We start from the raw sequence: 23651 nt of genomic DNA on the forward strand, positions 1-23651 counted from the left end.
CTGAGTCATTTGCTTTATAATATCCTGAAAATGTATTGCATTCCTCTTCCAATTTTAGATATTCTGTTGAATTAATTCATGTATTAATAATTAGTACCAGAGGATAGGCATAACAATATTAAAACGTATCATTTCAAAATAAAATACAGCAGTTTCAAAAGCCAAAAATGTACCAATGTTCAGTTGACGTTGATAAAATCTGACAAATGTCTACAGTTTACATTAAGTTCATTTAGTTATATGGAGAAAAACTGAAAATTTAAGTGAATTAAATTAGAATGAAGGTGAAATATATTCTATTACTGCACTAATAGAAAAAAAAACTAATTTAATAAAGTAAGTAAACAATGAAACTGAGAAATGACTTTATCAAACAAGCAGAAAAACATACTTAATTTCTATTTGAACTGCAGTTTCAATCGGAACCATTCCCAAAACATCAAAGATAAAAGCGTCAGGGATAGGGATGTCACAATATGACTGTGTACTAGATACTTTTTAAAAATGTCCTAATTTATCTTACACTGAAAGCTAAACATTCAAACACTGATTAATTTTAAGGATAAGAAAAAAAATCTATTTTTGTCATAATGTTATCGTCCGGCGTGTTTGATTTTAAAAGGTTAGTTTAGTCTGCACTTGGCTTGTAAGTGGCGGCTGATTAATGAGGAAGAAGATATGCATATTTACTGTTCTCCCTTCAGTCAGATCTCTGCTGCTTAGAAGAGCCATCTAGAAGAAGGCTTAACGTCCTTTCAGACTAACGTCTGCCCGGCGCCACAACTTTCTCACCATTCTCTCTTCCTCCAGGACTCGTCAATTTGATTGTCTGTCTGGCCCTTCGTACATTATCTGCTGGCACTCAGGCCGAGCCCTTCTCCAATGCCTGAGATACCGAGGGCAAGATGAAAGGATAACAAATTAGATTATTTGACCACTTTGTCAGAGGGAACTTATAAGAAACAAGGCTAAAGCAATAATTTTGGAACACTTTATCTTGCTTGATAATATTTTACTTGATGATGATGATGATGATGCATGGTTAGACGCAGCAGACAGAGTAGCTGACGAGGGTAGCAGCATGGTCCACCACCTCTGATAGAATCAGCATGAGACAGATAGTTGGTAACCTGCATGTGAAATTTGTTTAAGTATGCTTTCTTCTGACCAGAAAATGATTCAAAAAATCTGCAAAGAAATTCAAATCAGCAACCACAACTTGTAAAACACAGAAATGAAAAAACAAAACAACTATTACTCACTGTATACAATCACTACCGTGTGCACAGCGTCCACTAAATTTGCCCCGGAAACAGGTGATATAACATGTAAAGGGAAGGGTGTAAGCTGAATCAAAATAATAATAACTTCTTTTCACTTTTTAAAAAAAAAATGGTGAGCTCAAGTTAAGGGACCCCTTTATCAAAAGTTATAATTCTATCAAAAAGCGAGGCAGAGGAAGACTGCAGTTCTTTTATTTTCATTTATTTATATACTTTGGCAGCTTAATGCCAGACACACAACGTTGCTGGGAAATGTTCCACAATTTCATGTCCTTCACAGGCTGCTGCCAAACTGCATTAGTGAAAGTGAATTACAGCCTTCTGTGTGACCCGATAGAGAAAGAAGGAGAAGGGAAAGGGAGACGGGAGGGGAGAAGACAGAAAGCGACTGATTTCTGCTCATTCACAACGATAAAATGGATAAAATGGTAGAGCAGGTGGCTTCAGCTTCCTTTGTGGGCCTCCTGGCAGGAATTTAGTAGACTGGTTTGTTGGCAATGGTGCAGTGTAAATTTTAGTGTTTGCAAACAATCATCTGCTTCATATGTTGCAGTTCCACTGTTGTTTCAGCATGAAGTCCTAGAATTGCATTGCTCATGCGATATATTACACACAGAAGACAGTTTTTGCATATTTTATGAACTTGAAAATAAACTTTCATCATTATTTTTTCATGTTAAATAGCTGAACTTAAGGGCCTTGAGAATCTGACAGAATAACTGGCCGTAAACGAAAGAAAGAGCGGCTCATTTTATCTGATGCTCTGTGCGGTCTTTTGAAAAGTGTGCAACCTCAAAATGTCAAGTCTTTTTATTAACTGATATAAAATACCTTCATTTTCAAAAGGACCGAATGAAAAGGATCATTTACTGTAAGGGGACTGGATGACCTTAAAGGTCATCTGTGAGGAATACCACAAAACCGCAACGCTGCTACATTTTGTTGCTTATTTTGTTCTTAAAATTCGACAAAGCTGCAGAAGGTGGTGATCTCAAGTTAGATCAGATTGAATCAGCTCTTTATGTTTTGAGTTTTGAAGCTGAATAGATTCATTGCAATGTTAAATGTATCTCTGCACTAAAACTGTATTATATATATATCAGAAATATTCTTGATCCTAAAACGATATATTCACAGACTCACATTTAAGGTGAGTCCAGAACCTGAAATATACAAGAGATAAGCTTTCAGTTAATTCAACTATTTCTTTATATGCAACAAGAAGGAATCAATAGCTCCATGTTAATCCACATCTTGATCTCACCATGAGTGTGTGACGATAGCTTTGACGCACCTACTCTGCAGTCAGAGCAGATGTATGTGGATCTATCCGGGAGGAGGAAGTTCCTCAAGTTGGCGGTCCAGTTCAGTTGTTTCAGTGGCTCGATGCTTATTGAATTGCGTGCCCATTCCCACAGCTCCAGCAGGTCAAATGACTGGGATGTGTAGCTCACGGCCGCTAAGTGGTCTATCGATCAGTCAGCTGAGCCTGTGGGCTGATGGGATGTGCTGCAGCAGACTCAGCCAGGATTTGGCAAGCTGGTAATGGCTGTAAAATACAAAGCATTCCTACACAGATGAGAAGCACCAGAGTATAGTTCCATGGCTGTGTTCAAAAAGTGGTGGAAAATTTGAAATAAAGCCTTTTGATTTCGACTGTATGTGTGTGAACAAACTTTCATTAATTTTGTCCCAAAGTCAGAGATTTTCATGAACCCTCGCTCTCCTGCCTCTTCAGATAAGTATTGACCATATCAGCAATATTAAGTTGTTTTGCTGCTTCGCAGACTAAAGTGACGTTGTGTGAAGACTGCTAATTTCAATCAATTGTCCCAAAAGCTCTGACAAAACACATCAGTCTCAACTGCTGCAAGTAACAGAAGACAATGAAGCCAAAAGACAAAATCCATGACTTGAGCAATCATTGTAATTGACCCATGTTACTCAGCCTATAAGCACCTAAATTTTCATTAATGCAACAAAGTAATCAAACGTATTAAAAGATTATTTTGCACAACTTAAAAGTAAATCTACTTTATTACCATAACTGACAATGAAGGCAACCAAATGGAGACACTGCTCCATAATAAAATGGTTGTAAACATTTGTAAGCACCAATAACATACAAACACAGTTTTAAAAGGTGTAAAATGTAGATAAACACTGAATTAAATGATTATAAATTTCATAAATCCACATTTTATTCTTAATAGCACATGGCCCAACCTTCTGTGAATTAGGGTTTATATACACATATATATTATTGGGCCAGACCGTATATTTAAATTTTATTTCACTCTCAGATTATTTAAGTTCCAGCCATGTACATGGCATTGCTATTAAGCAATGGATCAGGATTCTACACACATGTTTAATCTTTACATGCAAATCATCAAGGATGTGCATCTGATTTGTTCCTCCTGTATACTCGCCACGGTCTGTTCAAGTGACCCAGTGCCCGAGATTAAGGTTTGGCAAAGCCAGATTTAGCACCAACAAACCAAATCCCAGTTTTTAAGAGCTTGGCTGACTGCCGACTAACTGCAACACCACAGCAGCAACCACCTCGTCAATCTATGTGACATAGTGCAGCATAATATACAGAGCGGGGAGTTTCTAGGTAAAGTGCATCTGCATCTACCTCCAAGAATAGTCCCATCAACACTGAGATTCATATAGCAGTTAAATTGTATCCCACAGCCTTCTGCAGCTGTAATATTATTGCGTATTCAGCTTAAATTATGACAGTGGTAATCTTTGCAAAAGCAATACTTTTAATTAAATGTTTAATTATGCATATAATTTCTAAACAAACAAACAGAGGCTAGATCACTGTTATTATTGACTTTGGTCGATATGTGATATAAAAACAAAATCAAGAATACAAAAACAAAACACCTTGGGTCACTATATTTGTTTTATTTCCTCATTATAAGGCCACGCTGATGTATCTGTTGTAAATTACTCATTCTCATGCCTCAGTGGCAACAACAACTATGACTGGAGGCAACATGTTTTTTAGGTCGGCTGTTTGTCTGTGCCTTCCTGTTGAACATGATTTCTTAGGAATGCCTTGAGGGAAGTTCTTGGTTGAGATTATTAAAGTGCGGAGCTATTCTTTCTCAACACCAGAGTCTGCACATTTGACAAATGCGTGAAAACAAAACAGAAATTACCACAAACTTTTTTTTCTTTTTACAATAAAGAAAAGAAAGCATTACATGTGACATGTGGAAAAGGTTACTAATGCATGCAGCTAGGTCCCAAAGACTGACGTCCTCTTGAACAAAAACAGTCATTTAATATAACCCACTTTTTTTTTTTAATTCCACTGTGCACAAAACACCTGGTTTAAAATAATATTTAACAGTTTCTGGACTGGCTAATGTGAGCTTTTAGTGGGAGTTTAGTGCAAGCTGCATGCAGCCATAATATTCTTGTAGCTCTATATTCCAAGTTGGTAATTCTTTGTTTTGGTTACATATATTTATAATTTTACAAAAAATCTACATTTACACTGACTCACATATGTGAATGATGAAAACCAAGTGCAAGCCTCTTTAAATTAATTTATTTCTGCTGGATGTGTGCACACAGTCTTTTTCTTTACAAAAACACACTTATAAAACAGTCCATTCTCTCAGAAGCACAAAGATAAATATATAATTTATACAGAATCCTCAAAAAAATGTTTACAAATGATTTTTGGCACATCGAAAAAAAGCAGACAGGCTTCTTTTTTTTTTTGCCAGCTTAGCACAATGTTTCCTATTCATCAAACAGACTATTAAACAGGCACATTTTGCAAGTGTAGCTTCAACAGATACAGACTGCTACAACATAAATCCCTTTAAATACTCCCAAACAGGGATCCAGCCCCTTTAGTCATTCACGATTTGCTTAATACAAAAAAAATCACATCCTTTTAGGAAAAATAGCAGGTACCCCATAAGAACCCACATTCAATTTACCTCTGATTTATATAAAAACTAATAGTAAACTTATTATATACTTTAGTGCAATTAGCAAAATAAGATGCTTCATTTTTAAAATTCTATTTGAATTCATCAAAGCATAAAAAAAAGGATTAAAAGTCAGCTCTGTTGTTAAAAAAAATTGTTATTATACTATATATGAATGTAAGGAGCAACAGCGACATCCACTGGTTGTAACCATTAAGAGCAGACATGATGCACACAAATGAATCTCTTTGGTAATTTTCAAGATTTTTTTTTAAATGTCATTTGTGATTCATCATTAATGCAAATAAGCTCAGAGGGTAAAGTATCTTTATAAATAACTCTTCTCAGGATATGTATCTGTAGTCCCAGAGTTTCAAACCAGTTACTTCTTTTTGATCCCGTCTTCCTCGCTCATATGAAGGTTTTAGTGTTTTAGTTTCAGTTTTTCTTCTCGTCTCCAGGTAAGAAGTAAGGATTTTCATGGCCTTGAACCAGATACGAGTAACGAGATGTATTTTTACCTTTGAAGGTCATCATCCCTTCTGGGTTGAGATCGTACGATCCCGTCTGAAAAGTCAGTAGAAGGAGTGAGTGTGACACTTTCATAAAGAAGCAGGGACTTCATAGGTTCACACACTTTTACCCACAAAACTCAAGACCCACACACAAAGGTAACCCCAGTCACCAGTGTAGACTGAAAAATTATTCATCACTACTCCCAAAAATATTGTCAGATGAATTTCTTTGAACATGCTGGATTTAGTGTGAAGATGAAAGCGCACTGCTGAGAAATCCCCGTTAATGCTCCCCATCACCCAGAAAACCCATCACCTTCTCACTCTGGCATCTCTAAGTTATCAGCAGGGGTGTATCAAGGCAAATCAAGAATCTAAAAGCAAAGCCATGCCTTACCTTTTTCCATCCTTTCTGCTTCCGCTGAAACCCCTAAAGCAACATACTGGGAGTCAGGCAAAGCAGGGAGGGTGGCAGGGGGCTACATGCTAGCACTTTATTTACGATCACAGGAGTTAAAATGCATCATCAAAGCATCTGATTTATCTGGGTAGTGATGCAAGAAGGTTATGTGCCCAGTTATTAATTTGCAGGTCAAAAACAAAGGTCTAGTCTAGCTAAATCTGCCAGAAAGCAAGCTCTACCCACACATAGTTGCAGCTGTGGGTTGAGAGCTAGCGATCGTTGCCTACTAATCAATAGATTGGTGGGTCAGTTCCTGTTTTTTTCCAGTCTGTGTGTTGAAGTATCTTTGGACAAGTTACTGAAGTTGTCCCCAGTACACCCATGTGAGTGTGTAAATATTTTAAGTTCTTAAGCATAGAAAAAAGCACTTGTTTAAATGTATTTATGTGCATGAGACTTATAGTAAAAACTTTTTATATAAGTACTGTTTCATGTTCCATCTCCATGCAATTTGTTTTGTTTTCAACCTGCAAATCCTTGTTTACTGAGTGGGTTAATAAGCAGATGCAATTTAGATGTGAGATAATGAAGCAACTGAATGAACAAACATTTGATTTAGTTAGTAAGCAACAATATGCAGGACTGTTAGATTGAGGATTAGCAGTAAATAACTGAGACAGCAGAAAAACAGCTGCGGTAACTCACCATTCCGTTGCTTTGATGCCTTTTGTCCACCAGGACATTACTGCTGCCTCCTTCTGTCATCTCTATAGGAGGAGCTCCATCCCATTTACTGTTGGCACGGGGGATGGGCATGATGCCAGTAGGCCAGGGCTGGTTTAAGTCTTCTGTTGAGTAAGGGCTGCTGCTAATGTCTTGCTTACTATTAGAGCACAGCCTCCTGACATACAGAAAATAGAACAACAGTCACATTTTATGTTCTATTTTATATCTTGCTTTATTTTTTAAATTCAAGCAGTGAACTCCCACAGACACAGCAACAATCGTTTATTATTAACTGCAGCTGAGCAATTTTGCTACTCGTGTTTGCTAATGCTATAGTTGCCGCATATACACAAAGTCCTGAGGTTTTTTTAAAATCGTAAAATTTGTGTCAGTTTTTAAAAACTATTCCGTCTGCTGGTCCAACAGTTTTGGATTCAGTTCTGCAGACACACTAAGTCTTTAGTTAAGTATAGTTTTTCATAGAGAAAAATGAACATGATTGAAGCCTTTGTTTTTGGGGGTATAAGTGATCTATAATATTCTTACCAGCAGCAGTATATGAGCAAAGCCAGGATAAGAATGAGTAGAATTCCTCCTAGTACACAGGAAATGATCACCACTGCCAGCAGGGCCGCTGTGAAGACACAATTGAAAACATTGTGCCCTGTCAGATGGACCCAAGAACACCTTCATCAACACTATTCATCATTTTGTACTTATTGAAACTCATTTTAAACTGGATGTATTCTACTTTCATCTTACAAAACCATTCATCGATTTGACTACTGTGTAACTTTCAGATCACCAAACAAATTGTAATATTAGCTAATCATAACCCGAGAAAATTCAAATTGCAGTTTTAAAAGATTATTTTATTTATTAAGGGAAAAGGACTAACCAAACGTACTGCACCTAGCCCTACATAAAGAAAACAACAGCTAATAATTGGTAGTAACACCACTGGGAGCAAGTGCTTCAATCAAGCATTTGCAGAAACAGACAATGAGTATTTTACTTCACTGTGGAGAAATGTTGGCTCACTCTTCTTTGCAGAATTGTTTTTATTCAGCCACGTTGGAGGTTTTTCCAGCCAGTTTAATTCACGCCATGGACCTGAATTTGACTAGGACAATAGCTCTAGTAGCCTTCTGAAAGGTTAAACTTTTGTCTCATCAGTCCAAAGAATATTTTCCCAAAATTCTTGGGGAACACAAAGATTTAATATAGCAAATGAAATCACCTTTTAAAAACAGCATTTTGTATTTACTCTGGTGATATTTGTCCAATATTACAATCAGTTTGATGAGTTGAAACATGTGTGACAAAGATGTAAAAAAAAAAAAAAAAAGAAATCAGGAAGCGGGTAAATACTTTTTGACAGCCCTTTATTTGAATCCCTTATGTATAACCTTTGGCTGTCTAACATATTTAGAGCCACTTAGTTATTCAACTAAACAGTAGAACTTTTAACATATCCCTGTGGCTACTTCAGAAGTATTCCCTTAGGTATTAATATCCTAGTTAGAAATCTCAGATATATATTTAAATCATCTACTGATCGGAAGGTTGGTAGTTCGATCCCTGGCTCCCACTAGTCTGCATGCCAAATATCCTTGGGCAAGATACTAACCCCAAGATGCTCTCCGATGCATCCATTGGAGTATGAATGTGTGTGAATGGTAGTCAGAAAGCACTAACTAAGCACTAAAACAAACATAGAAGACAGTGCTTGTGTGAATGGGTGAATGTGGCATGTTGCATAGAGCTCTTTGAGTACTCTGGGAAAGCAGAAAATCGCTATATAGGAACCAGTCCATATACTGTGCAGTCTATATGAGTTCTGCTTCTTTAGCATTTCCCCTTTGTAATACTGATGTTATACTCACAGTCATTGCAGTTGAATCCAGCATACCCAAAGGGACATCTGAAAGAAAGCACAGTGACATTCACATTTCAGAACTCCCCAGAACCATAATGGAGTTCAACAATAAATCCACATGGGGGAGCCATATTTAAACACTGTGCACCAGTGGGAAGACGTGCAAAACCAGAAGACAGAATTTTAAAAAAAATGTGTGTACTTACACTTCACACACTTCTCCCACTGCCCTCTGTCCGCTTGGACACGCTGCAAAAAGAAATAGCAATTGTAACATAGAGATAATGTTTTGTCCAATGAATGTTTCAGATTCGCTGGACAGAAACATTTAGCGCTCATGATGGCACATCCAAAAATAGGAGCACTCTGGGAGTCTCTTCACTTAAAGGCTTGCTATTAAACAGTTTACGAGTTGTATGCTGGATTTGTTTGAGGCCTACGGTCTTATTCTTTAACAGTATTTCCTATAGCCGATCTCCTTGGTCACAACCCTACACACAGAGGCAAAGCTGCAATTCTTCCACATGTTTCCAGGGAAACATCCCCATTAAAAAGAAATGAATTAGAGAGATAAATGAAGGAAGTGTCAGGGGTCGGCATGGAGAAAAGGCTACAGCTCTTGACCTTGTACGTGAGTCTCACTCCCTGTTGATTCTCCTTCTCATTCCCACACAGAATTTTTTTTGCAAGGATAAGAAGGTTTTGTTACAGTTCTCGTGACTGTAGACGAGCTCGGGAAATTTTGCTTGAGCTTAGTCTTAAAAGCTGCAGGTGGTCAGCTTTAGTGATCCATGCATGAGCCTTTAATGTATAATACTATTGCAGCAGGATGTTGTGAAGGCAAAAAAAACATTAAAGACTTGATGTAAATACTAGAGCATGTGGTAGTTTCCTCATTTAAATCCAACACAGGTCTGGATTACGGAAAAAGTAATAATCCGAAATAGTCACTTTTACCTTTGCAACTAGTGTTTGAGTACACATTGGAGATGTAGCCATCTTTACAGGCACATGCAGCCTGGCCATTTGTATTTGTGCATACTGTAGTGGAGACTTCACAAGGTAATGGGCTCTGCTCACACAGTTTTACACCTAAGAAGGGGCGAGAACAGAACAGGCTATGTAAATCAAAGATACGTTATTAACTGATCACTTGACTTGTATAGAATGTAGTCAGCATTTACTTGTATATGTAGCTTGAGCCAGAAGTCCAGTGGAAGTTTTTATAGCTTCATTTATGGCGTTATTAACGGTAGTTAGATTTTCAGTGGTGTCACTAAACACATTATTTACAGTTGCTTGCACGCTACCGGGTCTGGAGATTTATAGAAAACAACCAACAGAGGTTAGACACCTTTTTTAACATGTGGCATCGCATCTTTGTATTACAGGAAAGTGAAACATGTACTCACTCAAGTTGCACAACATCAGACCGGATATACCCTGGCTGTTTCTTGAGGATATCGCTAAGCTGTGAAACAGAATAAACTGTTTATTGATTAAGTTGACAAATTCTAGAGCTACCCAACATGTTTCTGTCTTCATAACCTACTGTTGCTGAAATGTTAGCAGCCGTCATCTGGAATATCTTTGAAGACCTGTTGAACATTTCATTTTGAAATGTTAAGGTGGTAAGATGAAGCCTCCCTGGGAACACATGGGCTGCGAGATGAAGAGGAAAAGAGAATATAAGGCGACAAATTCACTATTAACACCCAATTACACTTTCATTTACGCATTAGACTTTTTGTCTGAACAGACATAAAATGTTTTAATTTGTTTTACCAGGTACACAATGTCCATTCAGCAGGTAGGTACCAGAGAGACACTGGCAAGTGCCATTAAGACAGACGCTTTCAAGTGGACATGGGACAGCTGGACACACTGGCAAGCAAGAAAAGAAAATGTATCCCATAAATAAATGTTATTTCTGTTTTGTTAATTACAAAATACCTTTTTTGGCCACATGGAGTGAGCACAAAAATAAGTTATATACAGCTTTTAAATAACATTTTTTTGCAAGCTAACAGTTGCTTCTTTATATCTCCAGGATATGTGGGAACATTATTATTCATGTCAAGGTGCATGTCTGATTTCATAATGTGTATTCTAGTCTATGGAAAAGCAATTTAAAGGTACAAACCTATGACTGGACTCTGCGTGGTGGTGGGTGGAGCTGGAGTGGTTTGGTTGCTGGTAGTGATCTGTGTTGGTTGCAGGGTGGTGGTTGTGATGTTAGAGACGGTGGTTGGAATGGCAGTTGTAATGCCACTAGCTTCAGTTGAAAGAGTTGTAGTTGCGGTTACTGCAGTGTGATTTGTCACTATATCATCAAAAAAAGAGAAACAATCAGATCAGAAATAGAAATAGAAAATACATGGATATGGGTATTAAAGTATGGTACTGTGTGAATATGCATATTTAATAAACACAATACCTTACTTTAACCTATATCCTAGTATGCACTCTCATGAAATACTGGATGGATTGTCGTGAATTTCCTTCTCACCTCCATGTTATAGTATATTATTTACAAGAACACACATCAACATGTATCATGCTGTTAGTATTACCTCCTGAGCTTGCTGTTGAGGGACTAAGGGTGGTGGCATTTCCACTGGGGGGTACGGTGCTATTGCCTGGGGAGGTGCTTGGAGGGAAAGAGCTGGAGTTGGAGATGGTGGTGGGTGAAGAGGGTGAGGGTCCAGCTGTGAATGTTGTGTTTATGGCAGCAGTTGAGGACAAGGGTGCGGTAGTAGATGCAGCAGTCTCAGGAAAGGTGTTAGTAGTGTTTGGTTGAGTAGTTAACACAGCTGTAGAGCTTACTGGGGTGAGTGTTGTTGTAATTGCTGTGCTGTTGCTGGTTTCTTCAGTAGTTGAAGTTGTGATGTTGCTTAGTGGTGTAGTTGCTGTAATAAAAGTTGTGTTGTTGCTTGTGGGTGTGACTGGAGTAATGTTAGTTGAATGGTTGCTTGTGGGAGATGTAACCATAGCCGTGCTGTTGCTTGTGTGTGTAAATGGTGTACTGGCAGTGGTGTCGTTGTTAGGCTGGGTGACTGGTGTACTTGCAGTTATGTTGATGGTTGTGTTTGTGACTGGCATAACTGTAGTTGTGTCATTGCTGGTGTTGGTCATTGGTGTGCTAACAGTGGTGTCATTGTTAGTCTGGGTCACAGGTGTACTTGCAATTGTGTGAGAGGTTGAGTTTGTCACTGGTGCACTTGTAGATGTGTTATTGCTGGTGTTTGTAATTGGTGTGCTAACAGTGGTGTCATTGTTAGTCTGGGTGACTGGTGTACTTGCAATTGTGTGGGTAGTTGAGTTTGTGATTGGCATAACTGTAGTTGTGTCATTGCTGGTGTTGGTCATTGGTGTGCTAACAGTGGTGTCGTTGCTAGTCTGGGTCACAGGCGTACTTGCAATTGTGTGAGAGGTTGAGTTTGTCACTGGTGCACTTGTAGATGTGTCATTGCTGGTGTTTGTAATTGGTGTGCTAACAGTGGTGTCATTGTTAGTCTGGGTGACTGGTGTACTTGCAGTTATGTTGATGGTTGTGTTTGTGACTGGCATAATTGTAGTTGTGTCATTGCTGGTGTTTGTAATTGGTGTGCTAACAGTGGTGTCATTGTTAGTCTGGGTGACTGGTGTACTTGCAATTGTGTGGGTAGTTGAGTTTGTGATTGGCATTACTGTAGTTGTGTCGTTGCTGGTGTTGGTCATTGGTGTGCTAACAGTGGTGTCGTTGCTAGTCTGGGTCACAGGCGTACTTGCAAATGTGTGAGAGGTTGAGTTTGTCACTGGTGCACTTGTAGATGTGTCATTGGCAATGTGTGTCACTGTTGTGCTCGCAGATGTGTCATTGTTGGTGTACGGTGTACTATGAGTTGTGTAAGTGGTTGAATGTGTCATCATTGTGCCGTTCCCAGTGTCTGTAACTGCTGTGCTACTAGTGGTGTCATTGTTAGTCTGTGTGATTGATGTACTTCCAGTTGTGCCATTGGTGGAGTGTGGTGTACTTAGAGATATGTTGGTGGTTGTGTGTGGGATCAATGTACTTGTGCTCATTGTTTGATTCGTGGCTGGAACAGGAACCGTGGTTGTATTTGTAGTCTCGCTATCGCTGGTAGGATTGCTCGTCCCTGGCCTTGCAGTCGACATGCTTGCGTCAGTGGTTGGAGGTGATGGAGAGGGAGCTGGGCTGCCAGTGGTCACAGTACCGTTCTCAGTAACCGTAGCATTAGTAGTGATCGTGGACTGAGTGCTCAGATTAATTGTCTCTGCATTGGTGAGAGTTGTGTGCACAGTTGTGAATTCTCGAGTAGTACTTTCTGTTGCTCTAGTCACTTCTGAAGCAGTTGTCAAGCCGCCGTCTGTGAGGGCACTGCTTGGATTTGATTCAGTTGTTTCTCCTAGAATGAACACAAAAGCACAAAAATAATCAGATTTTTACCTTCTCTTCAAGTCCAAAGCTTGCCACAGTAAAATGAATTTTTTAAAAAAGGGCATGTATAGGACAGATATATATATACTGCCTCAACTATTCTTTAGTGGGAAATCTACGTCATAACTTACAATGTAACCGAGAAGCCTTCTTAAATCTGCCATAACCTTCCACGTAACCTGAAGTGCCCCTCCCAAGAAATGTAACTACATGTCGGACCGATGAAGTCCACACTGACTGAATGGCGTGGAAGGTTGTGGTGTAAGCTTAAGAGGGGTTATCGGTTATGCCCCAAGTTACGACATAGATTCAGGTATAATTCAGGGATAAGTGTTTAGTCCAAATTTTAATGCTAAACATCCAATGTCTAAAAGAAAAGATACCCTCCTATTTAAATCAATCCCACGTGCAGTGGAGCAGGTAGTTGTTTACTCGTGGACTGAATTAAATTGACCAGAAAATGTTATCAATGCTTTTCAAGTCCAGATGCCCTTTACTCTAGATTAAAAATGAAAGGACTTCTGCTGCTGTGGTGTCTAGATAAGTATGCTGAAAACACCAAATTGCATCACCTTTTAGTAAAATGGTTGATGAGGTTTTAAAACAAAAATGTGTTACTTATGTACAATTTTATCAACAATATATAAATGAATGTTCAAGAGTATTCAGTCACAAATAAAATTTGATGTTGTGTTTTTGTCCAACAGGTATGTCTACTGACTAAAGTGTGTGTGTTTTTTCTTTCTAGCATTTCTTGGGGGACATGTCCTTCTTTACGTCCTAAATACTCCACTACTTTCACCAGCTAGTTGCTGCTCCAATAGTACATCATCTACCTCCATCTCAACCAAACCCCATCCCTAGCATCCTCTTCTGTCATACCAGCCTTCTGCTTGTCCTTCTTCACTACATCCATAAAGCTCATCTGTTGTCTTCCTCTTTTCCTCCTGCCTGGTAGCTCCATGCTAAACATCTTTACAACATATCCACTACCCCTCTTCTGCATATGTCAAAACCATCTCAGACTTGTACAGAGATCCTTTTTTAACTGAAATTTGCAGAATGATCCTGCTGAAAATCACATAATGAAAGCCAACCTAAACAGTAAAGTCGACAGGACTGTCCACCACAGCAACAGTTGACCCTGTTACTTTGATGGACAAGGACTTTAAGCTGTAATCACACGAGGTCATGACTTAAATAAAAATCTAAAACACAGCACATAGAACAGTTGAAAAAAATACTGAATTTGTTGATAAGAACAAACGTAAACAAGCTGCCTTCTGTTTGTTCACTGTGCTGTTCTGACGCCTGTTCTCATTTAGCCTGTTCCCATTCTTTAGGAACAGTACAAACAGTAGGCGGTCTTTGATAATGAGTGATTACATTCAAAGCATGTTTTTTCAGCAGCCAGAGAGGATAGATATTCTAATGCCAGGAGTCAGATGGGTGGACGCCTTACACAAATAGTTTTCTCCAGTGGTGAAAAACATCAAGACTAATATCAGATCCTGAGCTTGATTTGATTACACTGTGTGCACAAGGCCAGTGTGTGACCTAATGTCTTTATCACTTAGTAACCGAGACTCATTTAAAGATGAAAAACCAGAGGCTCCAACATGACACACCCTGTGACAGCAGACATTTATGGATATGATGCATTCAGTGAGCACACACCTATACCCAACCTCAAAAGTCATGTACTGGAAGACAAAAATAAGACATTGAGCAGTTAAATAGATAAAGAAGTAACAAATTATAGTTGAAATTCAACTGTCACAGTTGACGTTTTCAGTGATCATAAATTAAAGGAGTGGCAGAACTAGATATTGATATATGAGGCAACAGAGCATGAAATCATTGCTACGAAATGCATATCAGTTCCTGGATATTCAAGATTATGGCTTAAATACATCTTATTAATCTTACTGGATAACCAAAGATTTAGATTAATGGAAAAACCTCTTAAATCAGATCCAGCCAGTCACGCAGTGACATTACATTCTCAGTGAAATTTTAATAAGATATAATGTAGACATGTTTCCAAGAACAACTAAAGATGAAGGTTCAATTTGTACCTTTTTACATCATTCCTGCATATCTTCAACTCTCTACAATCTCACATAAAATTTATGTCAAAAATATTTATTAATAATATTTATTATCAAAAATACGTAAAGGTTTTAATCATTTTTTAATAATTTTTTAAAAACTGTTTTTCTTTAACTGAAACTAAACAGCCAGTTTCAGCTAAGCACACCATCCTGTCAGGTGTGTGACTCCACTACAGCCGAGTTAATGTCACTGCCAGCAGCAGGTGCATTTTTGTGCTGATTTGAGGCACTGCAAATTCTGAACATTTTAGTAGCACTGCCGATTTAGCACACAGCATTATTCTACAATTGCAATTAATCTTGTTGACCCCATAGAAGTAGCAAAAAAAAAAAAAAAAATAGTAGCACTTATTATAAGTATAAGGAGTCATAATAAACTTTGTCAAAGAGCCTTATCGTTTGTTATCAGTATTTCTATATACTGGTCAGATTGGAAAGTTTACAGGCAGCCTCCATGAGTTGCAGTAGTTTTTAAGTATCGCCTTGGTAAATATGTATCAATGTCATTTAAAATAAGGAACTAAAGTCAGTGCGCCCCAGGGCAGCTGTGGCTACAATGTAGCTTGCCATTGCCAGTGTGTGAATGTGTGTGTGAATGGGTGAATGACTGAATGTAGTGTAAAGCGCTTTGGGGTCCTTAGGGACTGAGTAAAGCGCTATACAAATGCAGGCCATTTACCATTTACCATTCCTAACATTAGCTACAGTTGTGCTCAGAGCTAATTGGCAAGCAAATGTATGCATTGCTAACCCAATGCTCTCAAATAAGTTCCAAATTTGGAGATATGGAGAGATAATAGTACCTACCGCAGTATCCCAACCGCAGCGTCACGACATCCAATCTTTAAAATCATTTTTAACAGATAAATCTCTCTTGGCCTTACACTGCCGCCAGAAAGAAAGCATTAAAAAGTACAATATGTATTTTATTTTGTTTATTTTAGCTGTATCTGATGTGTCAATAGTCATCAATTGGGAAGTGATTTTTCTTTTTACTGTCAAAGTAATGGTGAGTGTTAGTCACAGACTGTATATTAAACCACCATGACATCACCCATTTGTTCCTCAGCTCTGACTTTTGAAACATCGACTTTAGCATTTTGGTCACTGCCAATAATGCTCGAATAGTCTTGTTGGAGAGATGGATGAGTTAAAAAAAAATGCACAGCTTCCTTTTACGATGCGACAAATCAACTATAGACACAAAAACAGTTTTTTTAGTCTGTCAATTTTAGGATGGAGTTGGACATTTGGAGTTTTAACATCACAGTCCAAATCAATTGACTGCCTCTCTCTTTGTCAAATTTGTCTCTTCCTTTTTCACACCCAGAGGCCTGTTGCTAGTTAACAGTACTTAACTATCAATGATTAATGGTTATTCATTTTAAGGTCACTGGGGTCAGGTTTCTGGCATTGTTGTAAGCTGTAAGCTGTAATATTTTGATTGGGTTAATACAAAATCTTACAAATCAAATCACAACTTATATCTAATCTTAATTTAAATCACCGAATACTGACACCATGAGCTGCAGAGGAGAAGGATATATACATATAAATGCAATATAACCACTGCACTTGAATGGGAAGTATGTTCACATGCAATGTCATAATCACATAAACAAACCAAGAGGTTCATTACTGCATGTTATTTAATAACTATCTGCCACTTTGGCCACGCAAAACTGGAAAAATAACTCAGGCAGTGAAAGACATCTGGCTTTGTCTGTGGGACATATTGTTTACAAACACTGATGTGGCAATAACTAAATGAAATGCAGATTTAATTACCAAGACATGAAAGCACTTTGTCCATTTGAGGATTAGTTATAGATAAATGTCTTGGCAGCAGTAAAAAGTAATTGAATTTAGCGGTGTACTTTAACAGCCATTTAAAGTAGGGTTGTACTGATTGTGAAATTCTGGGTCGATATTTAAGTTTAACGTAATGATTTGGCAAACAGCAGATACCAACGCAAATGTTTGATTTATTGTTTATTTTCTGTTATTCATTCTCGCTTTTATGACAAGGGAACAAAAGAAATATCTTGCTTTCAGAAGCAATAGTCGTGATTTGTCAGAGCTCTGTCTCAGCTTATCTCTTGCTTACAGCTTAATACTTGGAAAGAAACTGGAACCAAAATGCAGGGACGGTAATATCTAAAAGGGTTGCTGATACACTGATTTTTCGGATATTTATCTGAATGAAGATTAGTGCATGCTACGGTCACATCATAAAAACAATAGTTTGTTTATGGACAGAGGGAAGTAACAAACAATAGGGTGTCATGGATACGAATGCATATGTCATGAGAAACACAAATATAATGGTTCTCTTTTTGTCCTCATTTTCATATTATTGTTTGTTTATTGCCGCTTCTCCAATTCCATTCACATGAAAACATCGTCTGAAAAAGTCCGTACAGAACAGTACACTTCAATGACGTCCTGGCTGAAGACTGATGGCACAATAGCAACAAATTGTGCCCGCCCGACCACAGACCACATTATTTCCAAACTACGTGTAGTAAGGCCCAGCCTAAGGCCTTTATTTTTCAGTTGGCAAGTTGCCATACTGGAAAAGGTTACCAAAAACCCAAGACCCAGTCCAAACAGACAATCAGTGAGTAGTATTGTTGAACGAAGAGTAATTAAGAGCACACTCTGTTGCAAGCCTAACAGGCAGCCTTGTCTCTAAGGATTTAGCCTACAGCCGGGTAATCCCCTGCAAATATAAAAGAGATGACTGGGACAGGCAGGGTGACAAGTGGGGTTAAGGTCGACCTGTGAACACACACTCGGGAGGATATGGATAAGAAGGTCCGGTTTGCTCCGATTCCAATAAGGATGTTTAATAAACTATCGCTAAAAGCTCCTGTGACTGTCCACCTTTATCTTTCCCTTTATTTCTCAATGCTAACATCAAACAAGCACAATGGGGAAGTTTATCTGTAGTCAAGGAGATGTTTGTTTCTAGCTGCCGAAGCTTTGCCAGACTTCAATTTACTCACAGAAATAGAAAGAGACAGAACAAGACTTTGGCACTGATGCTCATGTTTCAGTTCAGGGCTTTACTTTAGTGACACAGTAGAATTTCTATAAAGTACCTGCTCATGAACAGACCATTAGATCCTGTTCCCCAAACACACATCCTTAACTTCCTCTCAGTGCTGCCACTCCCAGATAATACATGGTCGTCATTGCCGATAACACTGGGCGAGGGCCAGTGGAATCTAGAAGGAACAGTACAGCGCTGCAGACAAAGAATCTCCTCTTTTCTGTGTTGCTATGAAACTGTTCGTTCAGCTCATTAGTGCAAACTGCAGTCTTGAAATAATTGTTTATTACGTCCAGCAGCACAGAGCTGGACCAGCTGATCAAAGACTGCACACAGAGCAGGAGATGAACTGACAGGTTGTGACCCAATAGCCAGGAAGAGCCCGAAGCCAGAAGGCAGGATCTCATTAAGGAGAAAGAAGAGTCGTGCAGAGGGCTGACCAATAGTGTGTGCAGTGGTCGTGCGCCTAAAATCATCTAAAATGACATCTGAAACATGCTGTTCCAAGGCAAAAATGCTACAGGCATACTGGACCATGGCTCGCAGCTAATTACTGCGCACACTTTGTAGGTTAATGAGAGCGAACAAGTCTTGCATGCTGTTTTATGACCTCCTGGTATTTAAAGGCTGTTTTAAATGTCATGGAGCACTGACAGATACACACACAGGTCAGTTTCTTGCTGTATCCACAGAGGGGTAAAACCAGGACTGAGGGAGGCCACATCAAAGCTACACAGCTGATGCCACTTGAGCAGGAGCGTCCTTACAGGACACAGAGAGACTTTTAATATTCATTAACCAACAGTCAGTCATGCAGCTAACTGTCTCATGTTAACAGTTCTGATAAGAGGATGCACACAGATGCCTCAGAAGCTGGATCGAGTAGTTAATCATATGCATATAATTATGTACAGTATATACACAGAACTGATAAGAGTAGCAAATAGTAAATTAACAGACAACTTTTTGTTAGTAGCAACAAACAATTTGCATTTACAGCTTTTTAACTACTGCAAGTATTTTTTTTTCCAAGTTATATAATAAATCCAGTCTAACAGCACCCAGGATTACTGCACTTTTTCATCAATACCTTAAAACCAGAATTTATTGGTTCAGATAGAAAACTGCGGTAATTCAAGCTTGGTGTACCTAATATTTATGCAACTGATAGCCTAAATCATAGAAGGGCATGATGCTGAATCATTTTGACGCATTACTGTAATGAAAGCAAAAGTGCCCCCAAATGCAAAAGTTGTAAAAAAAAAAAATTATTATTAAATTTAATTTGATTGGGATCATTAATCACACAGGCCTAGAGGTCAGTTGTTGAGCCCCTGACAACCACACGTCTCTAAGAAAACATGTCAATTCCCAGACAGCTTAAATTAGCGATTGGTTGTTGTTGCTGTCACTTGATATAAAATCTGTTGCTATAGCTTCAATCACACAGGCTTGGGATGCTAAGGAAAAATGTAGATTCCCCACCTGGAGGCAGCATCCTCTAACATCCGCTCACAGTCAACAATATGCATTTTTCTTATTGGTTTGTTATCAATAGATTAATAAAGGTGCAAGGCTTTAATATTTTTAATTGTCTTATATATGAATATATTAAATATCTTTATATTTTGGATGTCTTGAATAAATGCTATCTAAAAGGCTAGCATTGGAGTGTGTATATTATTGTATGTCATTATTGTTTAAAATCCTTTCATTAAACTCTTACATTCTTTATCACACATTTTATTTTTTATGTTCCAAAAACAGGTTATAGAGTCTATTACTAAATCTTTACTTACTTACATCTGGATTATCATATAAACGTAATCTTGGTCAGAACGGTAGCTCTTCCTGCTGCTTGATGCCTGACACCCACATGTGCTGGCCATCACGCATAGAAACATATTTACTGCAGAGGTGGGAGTTAAATAAATGAATACATGAACCTGACCTGATATCTAATCTGTGTTTCTATTCATTCCAGCTGATTATGTCATACTCTAGTCTTTTCTTTGGCCCCTTCCTCATCAGACAGTCCAATTTGTGGTATCCACAGTGGGAGGAGCCAGACAGACATGAGTTCTCTGTATGTGAGCAAACAGGGCTCTTTTACTGCAACTTGGGAGTAACAGATGGCTCCCTGGAGCAAGAGCTCACTTGCAGGGCTTCTGCACATATCATATCCAATTAAAGCTCCGCCAGCACATGCTTTCCAATTACAGAGTGAGATTTACTGCCCTGAAGCAGGTCTAATCCATCTGGATACAGCAGGGACACTGTGACAGAGGAGGGAAAGAAGGAGAAGAAACAGCAGCGAAAACGTGATGAGAAGTGGATATAAAACCAGGTGCCAAGAGGTAGGATGGAGGGAAATGAGAAAGTGAAGCAGATAGTAGCACAGATAGGAATGTTTAATATGGCAGAACAATTACCATTATTCAGAAGCAAAGAATAACTTAGAGGCAATTGTGTTGTAGGACAAATGATTGTTGCAAAAGCAGGGTTAGTAATGTGTGAATCAAAAACTGTCCACAAGAGAAACTCAATAGAAAAATACTCCTTTTTTTAACTTCCACATCTGTTCCTTAACTGCTGAGTCTGCCATGCTGACCTAATGATGACTGGCCTGAAAACACGACACGTGGAACAGACAAGACACAGCACATGGCGTGAGAGGAAGCAGTAGCGGGAAGAGGAGAGACAGGCACTGAATGTGCTCTGCTGCTTTCTTACAGGAGGCTCAAAAACATGAGGTGGCAGCTTCAGAGGAGGAGGAGCACAACCTTCAGGAGGTCTTTTCATCTGGACTCTTTACTGCCGCTTCTGTCACACTCGCTAAAGTGCGTCAGCTCCCCACAGTTTTCTCCCTGCCTGCTTAACTGCGTCGCTATAGAAGTAAACACATGACATGAAAAGAGAAACACGCAGCCTGCAGGCTTCAAGTGAGACTCCAGCACATGACAGCGACAATTACTCTCAGTCATCATACGGGGAGCTTAAAACACAAAGATCCACTTGAGAGACAAGATAATAGAAAGAGCGACAGATTTATTTAACTGCAGTTAAGTTTAGTGACAAAGGCTCTAGTGAAGATTTTTCTCAGAATTCCTTGAGCAGCTTCACTACAGTTTGGAGGGTGCACAGAGTAAACTCTGTGTGTGGAGTGTGTTGCGCTTCAGGGGGTCGCCTGGTGTTTGAACGATGCCTTCTCCCTGGCATAAGTCCACCCCCAGAGAGCTTTGAGTCACACTGAAGGAGTTGAGTCAGGTTCAAAACTATTTGGGGAAAATCCCCACCAATGAAAGTCAAGTTAAAAAACAAAAAGTTGAGTGTGCAGCACTTACTGGGGATAAGTCACGTGGTTTGATTATAGTATACCCAAGAAAAAAAGTTTATGCACTTTATTCAACCTTAATTTCCTAAATTGACTATTAAACAAACCCACAATAAATGGCCTTAAACTCTTTAGAAGGTGAGTTCGGTTACTGCACACGAAGACTGAATTTATTAACATTTGTACAACAAAGGCGAACACGAACACTGACCATGAGTCATTAATCACCAGTCTCAGTTATAATGGCCTGTTAATAGCTAAACATTTACACTTTTCCTGGCCACGCAAGCGCTGGAAACCACATTACCCATCCAGAAAAATCAAAGTCTAACTAAATCATAGTTGAAGTAATGGCACTATTAAGGATTTAAACACAACACCAATGGCCCCACGAGCTTTCTGTGCTTAGAAAAATCAAACCATTAAATTAAACAAGAATGCCCAATTACATTCTTCTTGCCTCAATATAAGTAAAATATAACTCAATATAACTAAAACTTATATAAATCACGTATTCTAATTGAAATTAAGTAATGAAGCTGTTTGCATTAACACTGTTGAAAAAACAATGTAACAACCTAATTAAGAAAGAGAAACATCCTTTTAAGTAGCAGCTACATTGTATACTGTAACAGTATAAATATCCATCCACCCATTTTCTTCCACTTATCCACCACAGTATGAATATGTTAAGGATTTACTTTAGTTTAAATCTGACATCTTGTATTTTAAATGACTGTCGTTTTGGGGAAGTTGGGATATTTGTATCTTTGTACATTTAAAAAAAAAAAAAAAAAAAGGATTCATCCATACTGTATGAATAATCCCTTTTACTGTTCTACAGGTCATGTAAATGTAATCATGGGGCCAATAATGATAAATCCACTTTGCATTTTATAATAAAAATATCTAACTATAGATGCATACAGTGTGCATAGTAAAATGAGATTTCTTCTTGTTAGAAATAGGCGAAATATTCTGTAATGTATCTATTTCAGCACTAAATTTAAAGAGGGGCTATATTTACTTTGACCCTAAAATAAATTCTAATATTGTTGCTGCTTGGCTTGTACGGATTAAAGTACAATTTGGAACATTTTACCTTTACTGTGTGTTATTTTTAACTAAAAGTACTTCAAATTACATTTCGTTGATCACAATTTAAGGCTTCACGTGGAGATTTAATCCCAACTACAGAACAATAAACAGTAACTACACGGTGTCTAACGCCGTTGGAAGTAAACTTCACTCACCTTTGGCTGCAGAACCAAAGAGAAACACCGCAAGCAGACAAATGAGAAACATCTTTAAGTTGTTCTGACAGTTTGTAAAGCCGCTCTTCAGAGAGGTGGTTAGCCGGTTATGAAGTTCGTGTCCGGCGGGCGTAACAGTGTATAACGGTTCACTTCAGGCGCTGTCTCCTCTGGTCTGCTACAGGTGGCTGGGGATCTCAGACTGGGAGCTGCAGACTTTGACACGGTTAAAAGCTTTATCCCCTCCTCTGATTGGCTGCCTGTCCTGTCACTTATCATTACTGTACCGGAGCTGCAATGGCTCTGCCTCCACCCACGGACCAGGGCTTTGGTTATAATTATTGCCAGCAACAACACAGAAGAAGACTTTGGTAGAGTGTGCAAGTCTAATTTTAGCTCTGCAATGACGTGAAAGTTGAAAAAGAGCAAATAGCGCCTTATCAACGACGAAGGAGTCGCAAAGAAAAATTCATCAAACAACAAAGGGGTCACGGTGACGATGTTAATTAGGGCTGCCCCCTTCAGAGGCTCTGAGACAAATCCTCAGTTTCAGTTATTTTCCACTGGGGGTTTGCTGATTTCAGTTTGGTAGCGTTTACATTCGTTTAACTTTCATTCATTTCAGTATTAGTTATAGGGGACTTTATAGTATAATGAGGTGGTATGTATTAACCTTAAAAACACTG

General features: G+C 38.6%; 1 protein-coding gene across 3 annotated transcripts; it reads right to left on the reverse strand.

The window, feature by feature from the left end:
* Positions 1–361: 361 nt before the first annotated feature.
* LOC146388180 (protein HEG homolog 1) lies at positions 362–23153 on the reverse strand. 3 transcript variants are annotated; one of them, XM_084925299.1, is made up of 14 exons: positions 22966–23153; positions 12824–13177; positions 10912–11091; positions 10554–10652; positions 10321–10430; positions 10181–10239; positions 9953–10083; positions 9726–9860; positions 8975–9017; positions 8776–8813; positions 7436–7523; positions 6869–7064; positions 6158–6190; positions 362–5812 (listed from the first exon to the last, which is right to left on the reverse strand). In XM_084925299.1, the coding sequence occupies exons 1-14, from the start codon at positions 23015–23017 to the stop codon at positions 5684–5686; spliced, it is 1647 nt and encodes a 548-aa protein (XP_084781425.1). In that variant the 5' UTR covers positions 23018–23153; the 3' UTR covers positions 362–5683. The 3 variants fall into 3 exon arrangements, with proteins under 3 accessions (XP_084781425.1, XP_084781423.1, XP_084781424.1); XM_084925297.1 differs by having other exon boundaries at positions 11342–13177; XM_084925298.1 differs by lacking the exon at positions 6158–6190 and having other exon boundaries at positions 11342–13177.
* Between the last annotated feature and the right edge of the window lie 498 nt (positions 23154–23651).

Source organism: Perissodus microlepis, chromosome 4 (assembly GCF_051167445.1).
Source record: "Perissodus microlepis isolate ML-2025 ecotype Zambia chromosome 4, ASM5116744v1, whole genome shotgun sequence".
In the NCBI taxonomy this organism is placed as follows: domain Eukaryota; kingdom Metazoa; phylum Chordata; class Actinopteri; order Cichliformes; family Cichlidae; genus Perissodus; species Perissodus microlepis.